This window comes from Cyclopterus lumpus, chromosome 1, assembly GCF_009769545.1.
Source record: "Cyclopterus lumpus isolate fCycLum1 chromosome 1, fCycLum1.pri, whole genome shotgun sequence".
Lineage (NCBI taxonomy): Eukaryota > Metazoa > Chordata > Actinopteri > Perciformes > Cyclopteridae > Cyclopterus > Cyclopterus lumpus.
Genome location: NC_046966.1, coordinates 23,952,839 through 23,966,065, shown reverse-complemented (window position 1 = coordinate 23,966,065; position 13,227 = coordinate 23,952,839). Strand labels below are relative to the sequence as shown.

Below are 13,227 nucleotides of genomic sequence, written 5' to 3'. Positions count from 1 at the left end.
AAATTAACTTTAGCTGTCAGACAAAAGTACTACACTAACAATAACCATTTTAAATGTTAACGTAGTGTTGTATTAAGACATAATTAAATAATATTATTTTAATATCTGCATCATTGTTCTGGCCGGAGGTTTTTGTGAAGAACTTCCCCCTCCGGCCGCTAGGTGCCGCCACCGTTGGTCGCGACCGTGCCCGGCCTACGTCATCAACACGCGCCGACACGCCGCTCGGGGAAAAAAAAACGCGACCGCGACCTTTCAGAGCTGGAAGCGGCCCGAGTCCGTTTTGTTATGTGTGTTTAAAAATGCTTTAAAGATGCTTTAAGATGCTTTAAGATGTTTTAAGATGTTTTAAGTGTATTTGTGAAAGACAACAGAACCAAAATGCTTCGTTGTACGCTGCTGGTTTGCGGCAGAGGAGTCGCGAAAAGGGTGAGTAGTAAGCCGGGTGTGTTTCCGACAGTCTGGTTGAACTATAATATATGTATACAGCTATATAATATATGTATACAGCTATATAATATATGCATATAACTATATAATATACATATAACATCTAAAACCAACAGCTCTTTTCTTTCTGCAACCTAAAAGCACGACCGACCATTCAAACAGTCTAATAAAGATGCTGATCTGTGATAAAACAGAAGGACTATATGAACATGTTATATATTGTTTTTGGTAAAACGTATATTTAGTTTTTTATTAATACATTTTCCTTTTTTAAATTAATTACTTGGTTTCCTTTTAGGTGTTATACAATTATAGTTTAGTGATAAAATAATAAAATGGTGTCCCGCACAATGACCTCTTCACTGTTTTGTATACATATATTCTATATTGTCATCCTGCGCACCTGTCAGCCTGATCAGGTGTGTGTTTGTTTTTATGTCAATAAAACATCAGGAAGTTGTTCAAATATATCCACGATTCCACAGAGACGAACGCGACGTCTTCATATTCTAGAAATATTCCATTTAAATTGATCGGAAACAGAGAAACAACCTTTTTAAAAAAATATATTTTTATTTCTTTGGATAAATTACCAAAAATCTCTGAAAAACAAATTGCTGTCGTTAAGTTTCCTGTCGACTGACCACTTGATTAATTTAATATTTGTGTTGCTACTCGAGTAAATAAAACTTTCGCTGGCTGCATCTTATTTAATTTTATTAATTATTTAATTTAAAAAAATGTTTTTATTTATCCACATATATATATATATAAATAATAATGTTTAAATATATATATATATATAAATAATAAAGTTTAAAATATATATATATATATATATATATATATATATATGTGTGTGTGTGTGTGTGTATATACATGCATACAAATGAATAATAAAGTTTATATATATATATATATAAAAGCCTTTTACTTTTACTAACTCAGTCTCCTCCTCAGTTCTCCTCGTCCTTCTCCAATGAGAGCGCTCTGCCTCCCAACTTGCTGCTGCCCACCAACCTGGTGGATCCTTCCAGACTGAGTGAGTCCAAACCGTGAACGTGGATCTGGTCTGAACTCGTCCGCTGAGCCGCAAGCTGTTTGAAGTTGTTTCACACAATAATTTATACTTAAAATGTCCTTTTTGATCCTCCCAAACAATCAAATATTGTGTTTTCTCCTGTGAACTCCTCAAATACTTGGACAGTTTGTTTGTTTGGATCAGACGACAACAGTAGCTACTCGACACAGTATTCTCTGCAGTATTGTCGTCTGCAACACAATCATTTAAAACGTAGTACAACAAGTAGTTCTACATAATTTCAACACCTCTAGAGGTCTGAAGTAATCAATCAATGCCAATAAATTACCAATAAATAAGGTTAAATAGCTCTAAACATACAAAAACAGGCCATGTTTGGTTGCTCCATGTCTTGAATAAATATATATCTTAACATTATTATAAAAATAAAAAATTCCCTTGGTCAGAAATCCTGAGAATGAATCAAACGATAGTTTATTGTTTAAGTCGCTCAAACAATTATAACATATTGACATATTGGATCCATTACTCTTGTATTCGTCGGCCCATAACAGCATCCCATAATAACTTTAGTTCATCAACTAGTGGACGAATATCTGGCTACTTTGATACTCAATTAATCGATTTGAGTAATAAAAATAAATTTAAAAAAAGCCAAAATTCTCTGATTTCAGGTTTCAATGTGAATATTTCCGAATTTCTTTTGAGTTTTGGACAAAATGTCACATTTGAGGACGTTGTCTTTTTCGGAAACACGGGTCCACATTTCAGAGACCAAAAGCCACATTTCAGAGACCAAAAAACACATTTCAGAGACCAAAACCACCAAAAACCACATTTCAGAGACCAAAACCACCAAAAACCACATTTCAGAGACCAAAAAACACATTTCAGAGACAAACCACCAGAACCACATTTCAGAGACCAAAAAACACATTTCAGAGACCAAAAACCACCAAAAACCACATTTCAGAGACCAAAACCACCAAAAACCACATTTCAGAGACCAAAACCACCAAAAACCACATTTCAGAGACCAAACCACCAGAACCACATTTCAGAGACCAAAAAACACATTTCAGAGACAAACCACCAGAACCACATTTCAGAGACCAAAAAACACATTTCAGAGACCAAAAACCACCAAAAACCACATTTCAGAGACCAAAACCACCAAAAACCACATTTCAGAGACCAAAACCACCAAAAAACACATTTCAGAGACCAAAACCACATTTCAGAGACCAAACCACCAGAACCACATTTCAGAGACCAAACCACCAGAACCACATTTCAGAGACCAAACCACCAGAACCACATTTCAGAGACCAAAAAACACATTTCAGAGACCAAAACCACCAAAAACCACATTTCAGAGACCAAAAAACACATTTCAGAGACCAAACCACCAGAACCACATTTCAGAGACCAAAAAACACATTTCAGAGACAAACCACCAGAACCACATTTCAGAGACCAAAAAACACATTTCAGAGACCAAACCACCAAAACCACATTTCAGAGACAAACCACCAGAACCACATTTCAGAGCCCAAACCACCAGAACCACCAATGGACCAAACGGAGAACGTCCCGGTCGGTAACCTCGCCGCCCGCCGCTGTGCTTCCTCCCGCAGAGCGACCTCCTCCTCCCGCAGACTGCTCCCTGCCTCTCCTGAGGAGGTGCGACGCCGTCGTCCCGGCCCACCTGAGCGCCGTCCGGGCGTGGGTGGAGACTCTGGAGCGGCCGGACGAGGAGCCGCTGGGTCTGACTCAGCTCCACCCGGACGTGTTCGCGGTGCCCCCGAGGTAACGTCGTGAAACGTCCCGTGAAAAGGGAAAACGTCGGATCTGTGCGTTCGTTAATTGTTTTGTCGTCGCTCCGCTCGTCTTCTCAGGCTCGACATTCTCCACGAGGTGGAAACGTGGCAGAAGAACTTCAAAAGAATCGTAAGTCGTGAACGTTTTGGTCCTTTTACGTCGGCGGAAGCTTTTATTTGTATTGGGATGGATACATGTGAAAGTATAATGTTTTTATTTGTTATTATTAATATAATACTGATATGTTCCAAACATCTGACAATTGGAACTGATTTTGATAAATGTCTCTGAACGAAACCAGGTAGAAATAAACAATATTTGAATCCTTTCAAACTTTTATATATATATATATATATATATATATATATATATATATATATATATATATATATATATATATATATATATATATATATATATATATATATATATATATATATATATATATATATATATATATATATATATTCCTAAAGCTAATATCCAGTAACAGTTGTTTTGACCTCTCAGAGCCACGCCAACACAAAGATCAGGTCAGAGGTCAGAGGTGGAGGCAGGAAACCATGGAAACAGAAAGGAAGTGGAAGAGCTCGTCACGGAAGCATCCGATCACCATTATGGAAAGGAGGTGATGCTTCATTCATCAGAGAGATCATTTTTATTTAGTTTTTTTTTGGGGGGCGGGGATAATGTGTTATCAGCGTATGGCATACATACAAATGTATATATTTACTTTAATATAAAAAAAGAAATTGCAAGTTTCCCAGACTGAAATTCTTTGTTTATGTAAACAAGCTTAGATATAGGGTGGTGAAGTCACGATATATATATATTTTTATTAAAAGGTATAAAATAAAATCTTTCCTTATAAATACTATATATATATATATATTTATATAATAGTGTTCTCAAGAGACCTCCCAAATGCTAAAATCAACCAGCTTTATTTGTTCAGCATCATCTTCAGTAGAAACTCATGTAACTGATGTCCTCAGGCGGGGTGGCCAAGGGGCCCCGAGGGCCCACCAGCTACTTCTACATGCTGCCCATGAAGGTCCGAGTCCAGGGACTCAAAGTGGCTCTGAGCTCCAAGCTGGCGCAGGTACGTCTCACCTGTTGACTTAGTCAGTTTAAAAATCACACCGTGTTCTTGGGGCGATTTCTTATTTACTTTATTAAATCCCCAGACCTCAGATATGATTTAGTAATAAATAAATAACCGTGTCTCCAGGACTACCTCCACATCGTGGACTCCCTGAACGTCCCCTCGCCCGACGCTCAGCTCCTGCTCGACCTCATCCGGCAGAAACACTGGGGCGAGTCGGTGTTGATCGTCGACGTGTGAGTTTCAGACAAAAACGGGACTTTGGTGCTTTTGCTTCGTGCTTTGACGTTGTTGTTGTTTACAGAGGCGAAGAGTTCCCTGAAAACATCCTCCAGGCAACGGCAGGTTTGAAGACGGTGAACATTATTCCAGCAATTGGTGAGTTTTTTTTTTTTTTTTTAAAAACACACGAGCCGTGGAGCCACAACTGCATTTTGGTATTTTACACAAAAAAAAAAAAAAAAATGTTTAAATGTCATAATAAATACATTTATTACTACATTTTTTTTTTTACAATATTCCGTCTGGTTTTTCGATGCCCAAATGTACAGTCGCCTCATTTCTAATCATGAAAATCAATATTTAAGTGTTGTTCAACGTCTTCCCGTCAGGCCTGAACGTCCACAGCATGCTGAAACACGAGGCCGTGGTCCTCACGCTGGAAGCGGTGAAGTTCCTGGAGGAGAAGCTGCTGTGGCACGACCAGCGCTACTCGCCCCTGTACCCGTACAAGCTGCCCTACGCCGACCTCCCGTAGACACACACACACACACACACACCTGGAATATGTTCTGTATGCGTTTATTATGTGAAAAAAATACAATAAATAACACCATTTATATATTAAAAAAAAACAACTTAAACAATGCAGTTGGATCTAAAAGGCTTATTGGGAGCTGGACTTGTGTGGGAGGAGCCTGTTGGCGAGGTCGTTCCTGACCTCCCAGCGGAGCGCCGAGCGCTTCTTGTCCGTCGGCACGATGTAGCCGTTCGGCACGAAGACCCTCCGCGGCTTCGCCTGCAACGAGACGCCGGTTGAATGATGGGATGCAGAATGTTGCACATATATATATATATATATATAAATACTTATAATACGGACGATATTGGAGGGGGTCACTTACCGGTGGAGGTCGGTATGCAAGTCGCTCCTAAAACGAACAGACAGAAAAAAAAAAACATTTTGTAGCAACGATCAACTTGTCATTTTCCTCTTTGTGGTATATTATACATTATATTACTGCTGTAGGTGTGAAGCATCTCCTTTATTTAATCTATCATATTTTCTATAAATTCATCTCTGAGAAGTTTGAGAAACTCGTATCTCTAGAAAGAAAAAGCAGTTTCCAGCTGCTCCAAGAGGCTTTTTTTAAAGAGTTTATTAATCTAAAGAAGGAGGAGGAGCTTATTAAAACATAAAGGAAACACTTCATCCTTCAGTTCATCATGAACATCCAACACGTCTGGAGATACGAGGTTTTACCGGAACAGGCAGGAGATGAATAACTAATATGTAAAATTATCCATCCAATATAAATATTCAAGTTGAGTACTTGACTAAATGTATTTAGTTACTGGCCACATTTTTTTTTTATAGATATACATAAAGAAATGTACAAAAATACCTGTATCTCCCAGCGGAGAGATCTCCTGTCTTTCTCTCCTGGAAGTTGAAACATTTCCCAGAGCTGCTTATACTTGAAATACCTGCAGGAGACAAAGTCGTCGTCTATAACGATGATTTTAAACATTGTGTTTACGTTTTCTTGGAGTAACCTTGACGACTGTAACTCACTTGGCCACCGGGTCCGTCTTCTTTATGGTTTGCTGACTGATCGCCGGCCGGATGACTGAAACATAATTTGGGGTTCTCGGTGAATAAAAAAAAAACGGTTTTGTGTCATTAAAACTAAAAAAACGTGAGCGTGTTTCTGTCCACTCACAGGATTTGGTTTTGGGCCTCAGGTCGCCGTCGCTCTGCGTTCGAGTCTGACCGAAAAATTAAAAACGGCAAAAAGATTTAATACGTTTTTTTTTTTTTTTAAATCTGACTCAAAGCGGTGGCCGCTCCTGGGAGACTACATTACCCACCATGCCTCTCATGTAGGATTCAAAGGCGCTGAAGGAGACTCCGTCCGTCCCGGCGCTCTCGTCGTCGTCGTCGTCTTCTTCGTTCTCCGTCTCAAAGCGAGCCGACGAAGACAAATGAAGACCGGCCAGCTGCTCCTCCAGAGAGCTCGCTGCGGGAGAAATGTCATTGTTATGCATTATATTTATATATTCATTATGACTGACATAATATAACACTTTTTATTTTATACATACCATTATATTAGACTTTTTTACCATATTTAAATACTATATAACGACTTTAAAAAAAAATATTTTCGACAATCTACATCATGACATTTTTATTATTTCTTTCGACATTATGGAATTACTTTTTTAGGACTTTTAGCATATAAAATATGACGTTTCTTACAACTTACTTGCCGACATTTGACTGATCTTTTTACAGTTTAGTTTGAGGGCCAAAAGAAAAGTAATTGTGAGACATATTTTTGCAAATGCTTCAATAGAGAAATCATTGACCTCCGACATAAATAAACAAACAGTAAATTATCTGTAATAAAATAAATATGAGTTGATGAATTTCACCTCTGTCTTGAGTTAACTAGTAATCCTAGATTTGTCAATTCCTTGGTCGATATATATTAAAAATAAAAATCATTTAAATGTACTTTTAACCGCATGTTTTTCAATATATATATATGCTCAACTAACTAATTAATATATATATATATATATATATATATATATATATATATATATATATATATATATATATATATATATATATATATATAATCTCTTTTAAAAAGGTAAGGAAATATATTTAAATTTGAGATGTTATTTAGGAAGTTTTAATCCCTCGAATGTTAAATAAAATGAACACGGTTTCAAAGTTCTGAGTTCAAACAAACGGAGACAGGAAACCGTTTACCCCCCGTCGTCTTCTTCTTCTTCGTCTTCTTCTCCTTCGTCATCTTCTTCTTTTCCTTCTTCTCCTTCTTCTCCGTCTTCTTCTCCTTCCGGAGGTTTCCTTCCCAATCCGCACACATTCTGTCGAACGCCATCTGGCTGAACTCGGCGTTGGAGTCGATGAACTTGATGTCTTTGTTGCTCGAGGACTCCACTTCCTCCCCGAGCTGCTGCTCCTCCTGCTCCTGCTCCTCCTGCTCCTCCTCCTCCTCCTCCTCACTCCCACCGGCAGAATCCTTCATGTCCACTTTCTCTTCACCGACGGCGTTACAAACCCGTCGCTCCTCTAATGTCGCTTCACGGAGATCGACTTCGGGCTCCTCCTCCTCCTCCCGGTCTCGATCTTCTTCAGGACCGGGCTCCTCCTCCTCCTCCTCCTCCCGGTCTTCTTCAGGATCGGGCTCGCCGGCCGATAACACGCTCGCCGGACGAGCCTCGGCGGGGTCCGGCTCCGCGGGTTTGAGGTCGAACCAGCCGAAGCCGGACAGCGACCCGTCGTCGTCCTCTTCGTCGTCCCTCCCCTCGGACAGATCCCCCCGACTGTCTCGGCCTCCTCCCTCGAGCTCCTCCGCTTTGTAGGTGCCGTAGCCGGAGGTCATCAGACTCGGAGCCGGACTGTCGGAGCTGCTGCAGCGTTCTTCCTCATCGTCGTCATCGTCACCGCCTTCCAAACCGACCCGGTTGTCCAGTTCAGGCTTTTCCTCCTCGGAAGCCTCCTGGTGACGGTCCTCTGAGTCGCCAGGAGGATTAGAGTCTTCCTCCTCCTCAAGAGGGTCGTCTGCATCAGGTTTGGACTCTTCCTCACTGATCACTCGCTCCATCTCCTCTTCCTCCTGGTAAGACTCCTCTGAATCGCTAAGAGGGTTGGAGTCTTCCTCCTCCAAAGACTCCGTGAGAACGTCTTCAGCACCACCAACTGGTTTGGACTCTTCCTCACTGATCACTCGCTCAACCTCCTCTTCCTCTGAGTCCTCCTGGTAAGACTCCTCTGAATCACTAAGAGGGTTGGAGTCTTCTTCTTCTACCTCTTCCTCCTCCTCCTCCTGAAGATGGTCGTCTGCGTCGCCATCAGGTTTGGACTCTTGCTCACTGATCACTCGCTCCATCTCCTCTTCCTCCTGGTAAGACTCCTCTGAATCGCTAAGAGGGTTGGAGTCTTCTTCTTCTTCTACCTCTTCCTCCTCCTCCTCCTCCTGAAGACGGTCGTCTGCGTCGCCAACTGGTTTGGACTCTTGCTCGCTGACCACTCGCTCAATCTCCTCCGAAGCCTCCTGGTCAGAGTCTCCTGACTCACTGAGAGGGTTGGACTTGTCCTCTTCCTCCTTCCCTGAAGCCTCTAGGAGAGAGTCTTCGGCATCTGTAACAGGTTTGGAGTCTTCCCCTCTGATCCCTCGCTCCTCCTCCTCCTTCACCTCCTCCTCCCCTGGAGCCTCCCGATAAGAGTCTCCTGACACACCGACAGCGTTGGCGTTTTCCTCGCTGATCTCCACCTCCTCCCCTGAAGCGGCAGGATAAGATTCCTCTGCATTACCACCAGGCTCGAGGTCTCCATCGCCCACCTCCTCCTCCTCCTCCTCCTGCTCCTCTTCCTCCTCCTGTCGGCCTCCATCAGACCAAAAGGAGGAGCTGAGAGAACTCTCGTCCTCCTCCCATGGAGCGCTGTACATCTTGTGCATGCTGGTGAGGTGCGGAGGCAGAAGGCTTAAGGAAGGAGCTAAGAGGATTAAGCCGAGGCCTCCACGCCGAGGCAGCGCCGACCGGTGGCCGCCGACGGTATTACACCTCGGCCGTTTTGTGTTTTCATTGCGTTCATCGTTTAATTTTAAGTTCTTATGCTGCAAACAGAATTTCTTCTCGTGGGACAAAAAGATTTAGCTTTTGACATGAAATAGTTTTTTATTTGTTATTTGTTATTTAAATATGCAAATAATATACTGTATATTTTCATCAAAATAAATAGCGAATACTTTTACTTCTTTTTTTTTTTTAAATATTGTTTTTAGGGATTTTAATTGGTCGGTATCGAACTTTAGATGAATAAGTCGGTATCCATAAATACAAATACAAATAAATTAAAGATTTTATTTAAATTGCCTCTATTTCTTTTGTTCTATATTACTGGAATTGTTTTTTTTTAACCTATTTCATGCTGGTCCGGTCTTCTGCTACCTCTTACATTATTTTAATGATTTCATAATTTCTTGATGTTTATTTGCCGGATCATTTACTGATCATCAGAGACTAAAGTGTAGATTACCGTCTTCGCTGTAGACGGACTCATCACACACGAGGGATTGTCCTTTATGTTTCCTGGAGGGAGAAAAGAACAACAACAGTGTTATTGTTACAGCATAAATTATACACCCTGTGTGTAAGTACATTAATGAGATGAGCAAAAATCTATTCTTAATTGTTGTCATTTATCAAATATAAAAAATGTCAATATTTCAGAAAAGTGTGTGTGCAGTATATATATATATATATATATATATATATATATATATATATATATATATATACCGTACACTTTTTATATGTATATAATATTATTTTGTATATATAAATGTGATACATGTCTTGCTCAGTTCTACAAAGATAGAATGAGGAATACAATTGATTGAATGAATGAATGTGAAAGTTACATGAGCCCACGAGGATCAAAGTTACCGGAGGACTTTTCTCTTGGTGAAACGTCCCCGGTGGGAGTCGGGCGTGGACGTGCAGCTGTCAGTCAGCGGCGGGCGGAGGGATTCCTCAGGGCCCGCCTCCTCCTCCTCCTCCTCCACCTGCAGCCTGCTGGGAGCTCCCGGAGGCAGCCGGAGGTTCAGCGCCACCGAGTGCCGAGCGTACGAATCCCGGCGTCCCTGCTGCCGCCGCTCGTTGTCTCTGTTCTGGCAGGCGGTGAGCACCTGTGTTCAAATATATAACCAGAATTAATCAATTAATCATCACATGAATCCAGAAAGAAACCGATGGACCGTCCGTCACAGTTCAATGAGCCTTCATTGTTATTTTGTTTGACAATAAAAGAATGAAAAGGCACCAAACCCTCACAGAATAATCAGTTTCTTATACTAAGTGTTCACATTTGTGTTCTTTAAAGTGGTTAAAAAAATGGCCATCTGCATTTTAAAACACATTCGCATAAAGTTAAGATATAAACATAGTTAAGGTTAAGTTAAGTACAGAAATACCTCACGGTGACTTTATCGTCTCCCGTGTGAGATTTTTGCGTCAACATCCCAACAAAACACTTTTAAATAAGAACACATGAAAAAACAAAACAGCTAAATATAAAAAAACATTCACTTTTTATGAGCTACAGGGATTCGAGGCACCGGCATCTCCGAAACATACACACTTTAGTAAGTAAATTACACGCCAACAAAACAACATGTTTTTTTAAATAAATAAGTTATCATTGATGTCTGAGGTCAAACAACCAGACGGTAAGAGAGGCCAACGCGTACCGGTCTGTCGAGGTCCACTTCTCTGGCATGAAAGAAAAAACCTTCAGCAGAGCTTTCGAAGCAGCAGCGACCAACTGAAGACAAACACAGAATTCACCAGGCAAACAAAACACGTCACAAGCCATTCATATGCAAAAATATAATATATAATATCCATATTATGAAACTAAGAATCTTTGTGCTTTTAAAACCTTTAATTGTCTTTTAAATAAAGAGTTAACGTGGTGAAGAGGAGGACGCCGACCTTTCTCTTTGGTGAAGGCGGGAGGACTCGGCCGAGACGCGGCGGCGTTTATCTGAGCGGGCGAGGCGAAGCATCTCCATTCGCCTCGCCGAACCAGCTCATCGAGATCTGACGGCACACAGCGAGAGAAGGGAGTTTAAAAGTGGAAAATAATAATATAAAGTATATAATTATATGTAATGGAGTCGGACCTTGCTTGAATTCACACAGCCGGTGTCGTGGTATGTTTTTGTATCCCAGGGCAGTCAGCTGTTCTTGAATTTCCTCTTCCGAGAAATCCAGGTTGTCCATCATAGTTTTCAGTTTCAAGTCAAGGAGGTAGCGCAGAACCTGAAGAAGGAAAAAAAAGTTAGATAAAAATACAAGACAGCACAAGAGAGATTTTTCAGAGGACGGAGTAAAGTTTTTAAGATTCTTTACCAAAATATATATATATATACACATTTTAAAAGGATATAACAAATATACCAGATTAAAAAGAAAATTAATTATAAAATTAATATAGATTATATTTATTTATTTATATTATAAAATATATTTATTTATTTATATTATAAAATATATATATACATCAAATGAAAACCGTGACACATGTTATATTTATTCGTATTGAGCATTAATAAGTCAAAACTAAACATGAAGCTGACTCTTGTTTAGCTGCTTTTAATTAATTTCCGTTTAAATCAAGTATATTTGATATATTATTATTTTTTGTGCGTGTAATCTGTAGCTAACTAATTCACACTGGTTAGTGCTAACGTGTTATGCCTTTACTGACCGCCACAAGTCAAACATACAGTTAATATAAATACATATAACAATATTAAAGTTAAATAAACTGAAGAGAATTCACCAGTAAAACATTGAGATCCCAGCTAGGTACTTTTCGTTTGTTTAATAGTGCTAATTTATTAGTTAACGAGCAAAACAAGTGTAGGTTAGGTTATATAACGGGAAGCGAGCAAAGCTAACAGTTAGCTCTAAATATGAACAATGCTAACTATCTAGAGCCGTTTAACTCCGTTTCTCACCGGCACGAGGACCCGTTGGCCGTCACGGTGAATTCATGGAGGCGACGTCACGAATACAGATTATTATCATCAGCTTTTACAACTCCTGCGTTGTTGTTTACCGGAACACGGGCACCAAGACAACAAGTTAACGATCTTTGAAAACGACGCCTTCTGACGCCTTGCGACACACTTCCGGTTCCTGTTTTTCTTTCTTCTTCGTTGTGTTTATTAGCGGTCGGCGAAACTTGCGCTCTAGCGCCGCCCGCGAGGCTGGAGTGGGGAACAACAGGTGCCGTTTTTTGCACTAAACAATCAGTATTTCAAATCATTAAAAAATATATATATATTTCTTTTAAAGTAGCAATAGCACAGAACAAAACAGTCCAAATAGTAATTTGCATATAAAAGTCAATTTTCGTTTAGTTTGGAGCTATTCTACAAACATATGATGACATCATAGAATATGATAAAGCAGTAAAACATCATAAATAACATAGACAGGGAACATTTTACTGCATCGTGAATTCTTTTGATACTTAAAGTGCAGTTTGCTGATACTCACTGAAATACTTGTAGAGTATTTTCACGATGCCTTTTAGTACCTTTACTTCTGAATCTGAATACTTCCTCTAGACCTCTGACCTTTGGGGTGTTTAAATAGTCTAATTTTTAATACACGACACATGCATTGTTTCAAGGATTCAAGGATCATTTATTGTCAGTACGCAACGCAGTGATGCACAACACAATTATGACAAACAAAACAACAACAGTGGCACATTCCTGAAGTGCATTTAAAAAAAAAATGTAAACAGGAGCAACAAAAACAATTCTCTGTGCAGATAAAGCGGTCGACATCTTCACAAATTAAAAACTCAACATGAGGAAAGAACATTGTCCATCAACTGTGATGTCGTCAAGAGCAGCTTCATCCTGGATGATAATAATAAACCTAAAAATGGCTGAACATGTGATAACTTCATTACTCCAGACCCCCTCTTTCCCCCCTAAAGGACGATATCAACTCTTTCTTTTGTCAT

At 39.9% G+C, this 13,227-nt stretch overlaps 2 protein-coding genes across 4 annotated transcripts; one reads left to right on the top strand and one right to left on the bottom strand.

The window, feature by feature from the left end:
* The first annotated feature begins 220 nt into the window (after positions 1-220).
* On the top strand, positions 221-5,613 carry mrpl4 (mitochondrial ribosomal protein L4). The gene is made up of 9 exons (XM_034536417.1): positions 221-429; positions 1,411-1,492; positions 3,130-3,301; positions 3,391-3,442; positions 3,824-3,941; positions 4,309-4,415; positions 4,545-4,654; positions 4,723-4,796; positions 5,030-5,613. The coding sequence occupies exons 1-9, from the start codon at positions 382-384 to the stop codon at positions 5,173-5,175; spliced, it is 909 nt and encodes a 302-aa protein (XP_034392308.1). The 5' UTR covers positions 221-381; the 3' UTR covers positions 5,176-5,613.
* si:dkey-23f9.4 (ABC transporter F family member 4) lies at positions 5,204-12,367 on the bottom strand. Of its 3 annotated transcripts, none has more exons than XM_034535429.1 (14): positions 12,206-12,367; positions 11,366-11,504; positions 11,175-11,282; positions 10,931-11,004; positions 10,128-10,369; positions 9,718-9,770; positions 7,865-8,958; positions 7,423-7,822; positions 6,510-6,658; positions 6,362-6,407; positions 6,214-6,268; positions 6,044-6,125; positions 5,543-5,569; positions 5,204-5,436 (listed from the first exon to the last, which is right to left on the bottom strand). In XM_034535429.1, the coding sequence occupies exons 2-14, from the start codon at positions 11,466-11,468 to the stop codon at positions 5,305-5,307; spliced, it is 2,565 nt and encodes an 854-aa protein (XP_034391320.1). In that variant the 5' UTR covers positions 11,469-11,504; positions 12,206-12,367; the 3' UTR covers positions 5,204-5,304. The 3 variants fall into 3 exon arrangements, with proteins under 3 accessions (XP_034391320.1, XP_034391328.1, XP_034391310.1); XM_034535437.1 differs by having other exon boundaries at positions 7,423-8,281; positions 8,567-8,958; XM_034535419.1 differs by having other exon boundaries at positions 7,423-8,958.
* Positions 12,368-13,227: the final 860 nt, after the last annotated feature.